A 12,799-nucleotide genomic window follows, 5' to 3' on the forward strand; every position below is an offset into this window, starting at 1 on the left:
CACTTAAGATCAGTGCACTATATACTGTATGATAGCAGATGTTTTATTATTATTTAGTGATATAAGTTTTATTATTATTAATTAGTGTTTCATATCATAGCTCATGCAGTTGACACAGTATTTTACAGTCAGGGTGTGATAAAGCCAGACGTGACTGGATCAAATAAGCAGGTCTCTGATGTGATGTGGGAGTCATGCAGACCTGCTGTTAAACCTCTTACTGCCATCATCAGCTTGTATGAGTGTCTATTTGAGTGTCTTTGTTTAATGAGTTTAATGCAGTGGGAAAAAAGCACTTAACTGAACCTCTGCAGATCCAGATCCAGAGTCTGAGTTCTAGTGGTGTTGTGACCATGAACAAATTAAAAATATTTCAAGTTTTCTTTCTTGTAAAGTGCATGAATGCCTTTGATGTCTTTTCCTGGCTTCATAATGATGTTTTTGCAATTTAACATTGATTGATTTATTATTATAAAATGTAGCATGATAAACATCATGTCCAGCAGTTGGGAAAATAGAGAAAAAAGATAGATATGCTTTGTTGACATTAGTGGGGAAAACGTTATTTTTAAACAGTCTCGCTGGAGTCTCTTAGTAGATTTTTAAATGAATCGGTTGAGTGAATAATTCAATGACACATTCACAACACACAAAAAGACACTCCTTGGACGATAACAATAATGCTGTTACCTGCAGAAAAGGTTCACTGAATGTATCATTCACTGAATAAATCATTTAAACCACTGAGACAATTTAAAATGTACACCTCTATTGAGTTCCTACCGAATTTTCTTCACTTCTGTCCAGAAAATGAGGATGAAAATATGTGCAGTTAAATGACTCGGTCTGTTCGAATTTGACAGATTTCTGCTTTATAGGCAAATCATGCTCCAGCCAAACTTTGAGCCTGGCTTAGGGGTTAAGAAGTGGTGTCATAGCGCATGGATTACTCTGTGCTCCGCGAAAAAGTGATGACCGTGAAATCTGTCCCTTTATCCCATCAGCTGCACAGCAAGCTGTAACTTCAGCATCTAAGTTGACATGCAAGAGCAGACAGCCTCCTCTCACTAACCGCTGGCCACAGCATGTTTGACTGGTTCATATGCCGAATCTGTTTTGCCTTCCAGACTATTTACTAGCAAGCGTCTGTAACAGGGTAACCAATGTTTTATTTTCTTTGTCCACCAGGGGAGGATCCAGAGGCTAGACGGATGCGTACAGTGAAGAACATCGCCGATCTGAGACAGAATCTCGAAGAAACCATGTCCAGTTTACGTGGGACGCAGATAAGCCACAGGTGAGTGTTAGTTCATCATTAGTTAGTTCATCATTCAAAATATTGTTGGTGAAGCTGGTGGACCAGTATGGTCTTACTTGGGAAGCTTTTTGCAATGAGCCTTATCCATTAAGAGATATATATATATATATCAGTTGAGTAAAACATAATAAAAGTAAGTTCATTAGTTCCAAAAAGTGACAGCTGCACTTTTGAAAAACTGGGACTCTTTTGCCAATTTAATTTCTTTAAAGATAGAGCTCAGCTTGGCACTCACAAACAATGCAAACCCTCACTGTGCCAACATCTTTGCTAACAAAGACGCTCACCAATCTCATTGTGAAATGAAAAATGCTCTCTATTTTTGACGAGATAATCATTTATTAAAACCATATTGCGTGTAAGACCCAAATTCCCAAACACCCAATTACTGAAGAAAATACTTAAGCGTAACCACATTTGTCCGGCTCTGGGATGGCCTATTTCTGCGACTCTCTCTTTATCTCACTCACAATGTGAACGTAATTTCACAGGAAAGTGGTTCAGAGGCAGCGCTCTGACATGACAGATGGTGTTGGCCCTTTCTCTCTTTCCCTCATGGGGAGCATCTTCTTTGGAAATCAATGTTTGGCCTTTTTGTTTTTTTTCACAGCACATTGCTTCTCAAAGGAGCCAAAAAGGCGTTAGACACTTCCTCACACTCCCTCACCGTAAGCCTAACCAGTAAAGAGCCCATGAATCAAAAAACTCCAACCTTTCTTTGTATGGAGTTCATAATGGTCAGATGTATATGTTGTTGATGCACGGCTGTCAGGCTGTGTACTCGATGAATGAAGATGAGGAAAAAACGATTAATCACTGTGACAAAATGAACAGAGTAATTCAGGGCAAGACAACAGACTTTATAGAAACAACAGACTTGCAAAGATGGAAAGATAGCGATCCAGCTAATTGTAGGGAAGAGCTCCATTTTCTCCATTGTGACATCGTTCGGTCGTCAGGAATTTGACCTGCCGTTTTCTGAGACGTTGACCCACTATGTGGATTCCATCAAACATCATACATCTCGCAGGAGCTTTTGAAATTGACTTCCATTCATCTCTAAACACACAGTACCATATGATTGGTATACAGTCTGTAAGAGTATAGAGTACCCATGTTCTTTCAGAAACTCCTGCACACACGTATTCACTGCAGTGCTGGGAACGCCACAAAGTTCTATTGATCTGAACCTGTGTTTGTGTTTGGAAGGTTCTCAGACCTTAAATATTGCATTGATTGGTGTTAAAAGAAAATCCTCAGTATATGAGTTTGGGATTTTCAAGGTCAATACAGCATCTCAAAGAAAATGAAAATCCCATCCAGACTTCATGGGGATTTATTTGATGGAAACTCATTATAAATACTATACAAGATACTGTAAAGGCAGATTAAGTCTGCGCACTATGTGAAAAAATGATCCCAGATTTTCATTGTAGTCTCAGACCTTTAGGCACCACTGTTAATGCAATGCAATAATAACAAATAAGATGTAGGCTACATAAAACTGCTGAAATTATTTGATTGCCTATTTTACACAGTGTTTGCCTAAAATTCACAAAAAATATGTGCACTATGAATTGATAAAAAATGTCAAAAGATTTCAGAACAGCTCCTGTTAATTAGCAAGCGTGCGTGATTATACTTCCTGATGTAAGAGGATGTTGAAATAAGCTCTAGCACTTGTCTCACCGGTAGCTTTTATAATTGTGTTTCCATTTCATCAGGCCATTTGATTTCTTGCCGCTCGTTCAAGGTATAGCAGAGGAGGATGGCAGACTCAGAATAATGCTGCAGTCTTACCCTTTCCCAGTAGCGGTAGCATGTTGCTAAGAGACGGGGGTTGTCGAGAAGACGAGACATCAGGAATATATATAGAGGAACTGTCAGCTGTCATGAGGAGTGACATCAGAGAGGAAGATAAATGCTGGTGACTTGGCCAGAGGGTGATTCGGGAGATCAATAGATTAGACAGAGCAACCTGCCGAAATGTGCTGCATCCAGTGACGTTTACTAACTCAAGATTCATGATTTATGTTCTTAGCGAGCCATAAACCTCAGCTCATACATTTCTTGTTGGCTTGGATTTGTAGACGAAAAGGGAAGTCATTGTTTCTTAGTTGGTCTGGGTTCTTTGTTCAACACTATTGGGAGTAGTACACGTGTACCGTACTGCAGGGACGCTCAAATTACACAGTTCAGCAGCCACTTTTAGAAAATACTGGGTGACCAGAGGGCAGTGAATAAAATGACTTTAAAATGACCAAAAAGCCTGTCACTGCACACCAGTCAGTGATGATGATGGTATTTCCATATTCTTATGTTTTGCTTCTTGATTATGGGAATACTTTACAATAAAATGTTATTAATTAACATTAGGTGTGATGAACTAACAATGAACAATACTTTGACAGCATGTATTATTTTTTTATATATATATATTTTGAATTATATAAATCAGTGTTATTTTAGAATTATTTATATACTATTATAGTAGTTATAAATATCAATTATTTTCAATTAGCATTATTTTAAAGGGGACCTATTATGCAAAATTCGAATATAAATGTGTGTTGGCAGTGTGTACACAACCACCTTATCATGGTACAAATATTTTTTTAATACCCATAAATCATATAGCCTGGAAATCCAGACCTAAATCTAAAAGATTAATGGTCTGGTGTCAGTCAATGAAAATCAGCCAGCTCGAGGGGCGGCACTGAGCATGCATTTGAAAATCTCACAGCACGCAATTGGATAACACTACGACCAATCACAAGTTACAATAAACCCCATACGCTTAGCTACCTGCGGAGCTAACTGGTAGATTAGACTCTTCTGGTCGGCAAAACAGCAAAAACACCCTTCTTGCAAAGGAACGATTCGAGCGCCGTCTTCTGTTTCTCTTTTGGGAAAAAGCCAAGTCTAACTCGTTCATTGTAGCGGCCAAAGCCGTTTCAAACCACTGCTATTTATCCATAGGCATCTTGCAATGTTTACTGATGACTTCGACGTCACAGCGCTGTCGTCATCTGTTTAGCTCGCCTCTGGCCCGCCTATATCAGATAACCCGATGTGATTGGTGCAGCTCAGATCGAGGGGCATATTTAATGAGCTCCATTGCTCGACACCAGAGTAACTCGCTGAGCAAATTCAACTTGTGCTCTCGCGAGAACTCTGGTTTACCAGGGTATAAATCATAAGCAGTGTATTAGAATAAGCCATTTGCAGTTTCTATGCAATGTGACGTCACATTGTTTAGGCCCCGCCCACGACTGCTGATGGACTCTGCCCTATACGCTGATTTCACGCAGCCGCCATTTTGAAATCGAAAGTGAGGCTCCGGTGGGAAGAACCCCGGAAGTAAAGATAAACAACAATGCCTTGGATTACCAACCTGAAGCTGCTGCCGCGATTTACACTATTGGATGTTAATATCCAATATAGGATATGTATATAGTTCATTCCTGCTTCTTTTTTTACATTCTGAATTATATATAAAAAATATATTTTATTTATAAATGAATTTCACTGTATATAGTCTAAAGTATGAAAGAAATGTTGGTAAATTTTTAGAATTGACACAACATCATTAAACACAACAATACGCCATCACATTCACGAGCCTCGCTTTCGATTTCAAAATAACGGCTGCGTGAAATCAGCGTATTAGCATAGACCCTGCCCTGAGTGAGATGTACACAGTCCGCCATGTTTATCTCCTCGCCAGAGCATTTAACAGCAGTATTCATGTAAGATATGTATTCTTATTAAAGCTACTGAAGTTATTCAGTCAAGAGCAGTGAGTGATTTTCTGTTTTTCTTTTGTTGCTTGATTCATATTAATAGCATATATAACACTAGGTACTGTATATTACGCTGCTTTCACTTTAATACACAGATCTAAAATACACATGCATTTTATTTACTTGCTGTTTACGTTTACAGACGTAACGGACTGTGTTTATGTGAGCTTTGTGTGTATTTGAGAGTTTAAGCACAATAAGACGTGAAAGAGAACTTACGGGACACGCCGTCTGGCAGCTTTCTGTGCGCGTGCTTCGGATGTGAGCGTTCAGAATAGCATTTATCAGAAGTTTAGACTGATATGGCTTTAAAACGCATGCAGATAATAAACTTTCATGATGATAAAGAACTGCAATGTCACGTGAGAGTGACCGCGATAGAGATGATAATCAAAAACAAAGAGATTTTTTAGTTTTTGGCAGAGTATCCGAGGCACGAGCTGTAAAGCCTCTGCCCTCTTCTGAAAGCAGGGTGGGGAGCAGAATCTTATTTGCATTTAAAGAGACATGCACGAAAACAACATGTTTTCCCCCCAATTTTTTTAATTTTTAGTTATTTTAGTACTTCAGCTTACACTTATTTATTTCATTTTTTAAGTTTATAAATATTTAGAATTTATTTTATTTCAGCTTTATTTCGATTACCCAAAATTATTTTTAATAGTTTTAGTTGATGAAGACAATGTCAATAAACAATATTATAAAGTACCACAGTAATTACACAAGAAATATGAACTGCAAAACTTGAAGTATCCCTGCCCTCCTGTGTAAATCCATCTAATCCATTTTTTTGGTCAGTACTACCAAGTCAAGGCCCTCTTCTGTTTTTTTTTTTGCTTGTGTATTTGTACATACATGCTTCTCATTTGTATTTGTCTTGTCCACAGATTTGCACCATTTTTATAAACATCAACAACCCAATAAACCGACCTAATGTGTTCTGACTGTGAAATTCAATATTACTGTTCAAATACGTACGTGTTTGTTTCCTATCTATACAAAAACATCGGTCAGCCATGAGTGTGACCATCCCTGGCTTGGTATCCACCCTTCATTACTGCTGAGTCACATCTCTCTGGTGTATTTAATAACAAGAGCGTCCACACGCTTAATGCTGGTTTCAGATATACCACAGCACAACAGAATAACACTAGGCGGGAACGCTGTTTCTGTAAATTAGACCCTTGGATTTTTCAATACAAATCAATACATGTATCTTTGATCTACTAATACTACTGTAGTTTGCTTTTTCACAGTACATGAAAGTGTATCTCTTTCGAAGGATGTTGTTAACCAGCTTACATGCTGGCTAACCACTAATGAGATTCGTTCTGAATGGACTTTGATGGAGAGGATATTAATATGCCGGTGCTGTAGTCATGACAACGTCGCCTTGGCGCTGATGACTTATTTGTTAAGTGACACTCGTTTTTGACCCCCTGCTGTTGTCCCTTCATGCGAATAACTGACTGTCATTTTATTGGGGATTTTTTGGGTATATGCTTGTAGACATTGTTTAAACAAGCTATTTCATATTCATGAATCTGTATATTTAATGATATTTATGTGTAATCTAAAATTTAATAGAACCTGAAAATGTACCCTAGAAATTGAAATGATGTCCGTAATGTGATTGTCTCACCACTAGAGAGAGCTGTTGCAGGACAGTCTTCTTGTATGACGGGTGTGTCATTATGGGCGTCTGCATTTGAGCATTTGTCCATATGTTGTTTTCTCACTCGTTCCCGCATCAACAAGCTTGTGAACGTGTGGAGACACCTATACACACATCAGTTCACACATTTATATTCACACAATCAAAGACATACATGGAGCACTTAGCAAAGGTCAGGAGGTCAGACTGAAGTTTTGCTCGCGGTAACACGCTTGTTGATGGGCTGATGCTAGTTGAAGTGAAAGATGAGAATAGCTTCCATTTTATGGAGAGCAGAAATCAAGCACAACAACATTGGCAATCTTTCTGCTTCAGCTGGGTCCTTCACACCACGCTGAACACTCACAACCTACAGATAGAAGACCTGCTGTGGAGAGAGAATCTATCTATCTATCTATCTATCTGCTATATTCATGTAGGTTATAAATTTAAAAATCAGTACAATATAGTGTTTTTCCAAAAACTACTAAATTCATAGCCATTTTTATTTTAGTTTGTTTTGGAATCGCTGAAATAAAAACTAACGATTGGTAAAACTGGAAATAAACTAAAATAATTTACTAATACCACATATATTATTAGCTATTTGTTTTTGTTTAATATCAGTTTTCCAAATAATACTAGTAATTGCTGTATTTAGCAAAAAAAATAAAATAAATGTTTTAGCCTTCATTAAAGGGACATTGTGTAGGAATTTCTCCCATCTAGTGGTGAAATTGTATTTTGCATTCTAACGAATAATGCTCTCCAGCGCCTCACTTTTTCAAATGCGCGTTGCATCTACGGTAGCCGTTATGTACCTAAAAGCTATGACAGGATGTCTTATAATAGCACTTCGAGTTTTTCTTCGGGTGAACATGTTTGTTATTTAAAACAAACTGAAACTTGAAACAACGAAAAAAAGAATGTTACAGTATGAACTACTGACTGTCAAAAACATTAACTATGGTAATTTGTAGTAATGCCTTCTTTACTCGTTATATTTTTTGAAGTATGTGCATTGTTAGATATCATCATCATCAGAGCCTTCTCTAACGTTACTTTACTCAATAGCTGCTATTCATCAAAGAGTCTGTTTAACTTTTAACTATAAATGTTCGACTGTCTATATAATAAAGTACACAACCAAGCAATGAAAAAAAAGCTTGTAATTAAGACTGTAACATTGACTTACCTGTCGAGAAGAAAGCAGGAAACTTCAGGGTCTCTTTTGAAAGCTTTCTCCTGCATTAGCTATCCTGACAGTAACCCTTGTTTTTGTAATCTCCGGTCACGTTTTCCTTTTACGATCTATTTTGGACTTTTTCGACGACGAGGACTCCTTATCCTGTGACTCATATGTATGTATGAATGAACGGTGTATAAATAACCGTGCAGTGCAGCCTTTTAAACTTGCCGGTGCAGTGACAAGCGCCTCTCACTGCTCTGCTCCTCCGCTTCTGCTGGCTTCAGTCACGTGACGCTGGCTCTAAACGAAACGCGTTGTGGAAACGCGTTGGCCTAGTACTTTTTGTCCCTCTCTGCTATTATAGTTTTTCAAGATGGCGGAACTACATGGAAGCCTCCGTGGACTTACCCGTCCCATGTATATAAAGATAATAAATTCTTCGTTTACGAGGATTAGTCTGAACATTGGCATAGGTATTTGTACACCATTGAGGGCATATTTATGAATAAAAATATAGATTTTAGATAATAAAATACCTAAAAAGCTACACATTGTCCCTTTAATGATACACTGCCATGTTTTTTTTTTTTTTTTTTTTTTTTCTTTTGGTTTATAGAAATTACATACCATAGTAAGACCCTTTTTACCCTTTTTATTTACACATTTACTGTACAGTACAATGTAGTTTTGGGTTTTAAAGATGTACCATGGTCACCTTGGAGTTCCATAAAAATACCACTTTACACAATATGAATATGATAATGGAGGATCAACGTCAATGCAGAATGGTATTACTATCTGATAACAATGGTACTACCACAGGGTAGACTCAAAATATGAAAGTATTGGAAACATTAAAGGTGAAGTGTAATTTATTCACCTTTGTGGAGCCAAACTGAATTGGAATCTGTGGATTGGAGCTTTCTTCTGTGTTTTGGAGAAGAACACTATCCATTAGCATTTCTGTTTACCTCAATGGCATTTGCTCTCCAAGTATTTACTACAATTTAAAGGTTTGGGGTCACTCAGACTTAAAAAAAAATCAATACTTTTACTCATAAGGATGCATTAAATTGATGAAAAGTGGCAGTAAAGACATTTATAATGTTGCAAAAGATTTCTATTTCAAATAAATGCTGTTCTTTTTTTAACCTTCTATTTATTGAAGAATCCTGAAAAAAAAAGCATGGTTTCCACAATAACAACCGTTGATAATATTAAGAAATGCAGCAAATCATCATATTAGAATGATTTCTGAAGGATCATGTGACACCGAACACAGGAAAATTCAGCTTTGCCATCACAGGAATAAATAACATTTTTAAATATATTAAAATAGAAAACTATTCTTTTAAATCATAATATTATTTACATTTCTTTTATCAAATAAATCTGGCTGAGTGTGCAAAAGAGACTTCTTTAAAAAACATAAAAAATCTTACCAACCCTAAACTTTTGACCATGAGTGTAATTTGAAATCTGCCATCTTTCCTCATAGGCACAATAGTTGTGGAGCAAATCATCTTAGTTGTCAAACACATCTGTGTAAGTCAGCCAGTTTGAAAGTTTTTTGCACCATGCCAATATTCAAGAGAGTAGGTGGATATTTTAAACTCCAAACTTTACTTTAGAAACAGTGCTGCATTGCAGGGTACAGATTGGTCCTCAAACTGTCAAGCAAACTCCTCACCTTGGCACAGGTGTTAGATATTTACGCCTTTAAATGGCCTGTCAGCTGTTTCAGAAGTAGGATATTGATCTAATTACCCAAATCTGTCTGCAGTCCCCAAAATCGCTCCTCTAATCTGCTTCTCTTCCTCATTTTTTTCTTTGTAGTACCCTTGAGACAACATTCGACACCACTGTAACTACAGAAGTGAACGGTCGTGGCCTCCCCGCCCTCTCGAGCCGCTCTTCCCCCATGTCTTGGCGTCTCGCCCAAGGGTCCAATCCTCGTCTTCAGGCCGGCGATGCTCCTAGCTTCACCCCGCCCAGATCCAGTGCTGGCACCACTGGTCGCTATGGTGACTCATCGAGGTTGTTATACACTGCCCCCCTGAGGAGAGCGGCAGCCTCAGGGGTTCGAGGGTCAGAGCCGGGGGAGAAAGGTGGGGTTTCTGAGGCGGGACCAGAGGTGGACGTGACCGGATACGGGAGCGATGGGGACATACTCGCCAAGAATGTACATGCAGACGATATCAGTGGGTAAGAAACTATGAAATTAGAAACCATATTGGATAATAAACCATGAAGAAACAGCATCTTTTTGGGGGTGTTTTTCAAGAAATAAATGCTTAATTGGTACTCTGCAAGGATAAAAGTGACAGTAAAGACATTTAATGTTATTTGATTTATGTTTCAAATAAATGCTATTCTTTATAATCATCAAAAAATCATGACAAATTTAGTTTTTTTTCTAAATACATAAACTAAACAATGATATTCTCATAGTTTAAGCAGACCAGTCAAACAATCGATCACTTTTTCTGTTGCTGTATGCAGTATTCATAAACAGAAGGCTGTTTAAAAAAAATATGATCGATTTATAACATTGATGTTCATTCCATCAAAGCAGAGAGGGAGTACAGCTGTTTCTCAATATCCTTATATGGGTGAGAAACACTCATACACCATCATATGTCTCTGTTTGGAGGAATAGCTCAGGGTCACATATACATCACTGTGTGATGCACTATTGCTTTTGCCCTTGCTGTCTCTATGCTTATGAATAGACGGAGAGAGAAAAATAACACTAGAAATGAAGTCTATAAGAGACTGACTCACACGGGAACCAAAGTATGTACCTGAACCTGAAGAAACCCGCATTAAAGTAATGCATTTAGGGATACTAAACACATTGAAGCTCAAACCTGCAGGCAGTGCATCTGCTTAAAACAGCAATTAGCTGAAGTATTACACTTATTATCGGAACGCTAATGTTTTGTACTCTCTAATCTGTGGCATGTTTTTAATTCACTGATTCTCATCAAATAGTTACATACTGTAAGTAAAAATGATGCTCACATAGATGCACAACGCATTGTTATTGTTTATATACTATTATAATATTTATGAATACTTTTATTTTATTTTTATTAATTGTTTTCATTTGTTTAGTTTAGATTAGTTACATTTTTTGTAATAGTGTCATGTTAATTAATAATAAAATATTTGTTATTTGTATAGCATATTTGTATATATATATATATATATATATATATATATATATAGATAGATAGATAGATAGATAGATAGATAGATAGATAGATAGATAGATAGATAGATAGATAGATAAAAGGCCTAAAATTAAATTTCCCCTAAAATTTCATTTCTGTGAATAAATTATACAGTATTTATTCTTACATTCCGTGGAACAGAGACATTTTGAAGAATGTTAATGCTGCTCTTTTCCATATAATGAAAGCTGATGTCAAGCAGCCATCAAGCTTCAGAAATGACAACAAAAGTAGTTCATAATGCTCATGTATTGTGTTCAAAGTCTTTAGCTCTCAAATATCATTTGTGCTACTGCATAAACTTGCAAGAACCAATAGCATAACTCTAACAAACATGGTCAAATCTAGCAACAAAGTTGAGTAAATGATAAAAAGTGAACCTCACTTATATTAACCCCCAAAGGCTCACAGATAATAGTTCACTGTGCATTGTTGTTTAACCATTAAGGTATCACACAGACGGAGGTCTTTACTCTCGGAATGTCGACCTTTACTCTCGAAATGTCGGTCGCCCACCTGAGATGACGCCAGCTCGAGAGGTTGTTCAAAAAGGAGTCAAAGAGATGCAAGGGGAAGACAGGTAAGACTTCCTGTTATGAATCAAACAAATAGTAATCATTCATCAATAAAAAAAAATCCTGATTGATTACAGGAAGTGTTTGTAGATATTTCCTGTAATATCTTAAATGTGTACATTCACAAAACTAGCTGTACTGTGTGATTCAGCATTAGAGATAGTGGATTTCCACACATTTAAGGTCTCTGACAGACTATGAAGCAGCCAAGTGCTGACCGGTTGAGGGGAAAGCTCATTTAAGAAAGTAAGAAGTTTTGGCAAGATGTAAATGAACGTGTGACATTTTCCGTAACTCTGGAAAATTGGCAAAATGTTAGAAAATGGAGTTCATTACATTGCTGGTCTCCTTCACCGTGTCATTTGATAATAGGACCCATAAAAATGTTTTAGCAGAAGCTCTAATCCAAGTGATTTATATGAATGTAACTCTTTGAGGACTTTAGCAGAGTTCAGATCAGGTGATGAATGAGATTCAGCGATTGACGGACCTGATACCACTTTTCTTTGATCAATGAGCTGCTTCCTGCCTTTATCTGTGCTGGATGAGAGCAGATATTAATGACTGGGAGTGATTCTAACTGATGAGGTCCAGACAGTATCATAGCGGCCTGCCAATCACATCAAAACCTACATCTTGTCTGCCGTCAAGCAGATTTAAATTATTTCAGCCTTTTTATTATTATATAATGTGTAATAGTAATAATAAAAAAGGTTTTAAAAAATATATATATAAAAAAAAAAAATATATATATACAGTATATATACTGTATATATATATATATTTATATATATATATATATATATATATATATATATATATATATATATATATATATATATATATATTGTAAGGGATAATCCATGGCTAGCTGTGTATGAAACGATTTTAATGCACGACGTGGAGGCAAAGAACCACCATATAGTGCATTAAAATTGTTTAATGCACAGCTAGCCATTAATTATCCTGCTTATACCATGGTCATTTGCCTGCACTGACAAGTTAAAGCTGTTATTATTGTTTG

The 12,799-nt window shown here is 36.8% G+C and overlaps 1 protein-coding gene across 6 annotated transcripts in view; it reads left to right on the forward strand.

Moving 5' to 3' along the window:
- The window catches only part of nav3 (neuron navigator 3), a 315,297-nt gene that overhangs the window by 256,768 nt on the left and 45,730 nt on the right, over window positions 1-12,799 (forward strand). For all 6 annotated transcript variants that reach the window (XM_082168169.1, XM_082168167.1, XM_082168166.1 and 3 more), the window contains 3 exons: window positions 1,189-1,297; window positions 9,801-10,169; window positions 11,649-11,780. In XM_082168169.1, the coding sequence (XP_082024295.1) occupies window positions 1,189-1,297; window positions 9,801-10,169; window positions 11,649-11,780 (610 nt within the window). The remainder of the gene's footprint in view (window positions 1-1,188; window positions 1,298-9,800; window positions 10,170-11,648; window positions 11,781-12,799) is intronic.

This window comes from Leuciscus leuciscus (genome assembly GCF_965113295.1).
Source record: "Leuciscus leuciscus genome assembly, chromosome: 4".
Classification (NCBI taxonomy): Eukaryota; Metazoa; Chordata; class Actinopteri; order Cypriniformes; family Leuciscidae; genus Leuciscus; species Leuciscus leuciscus.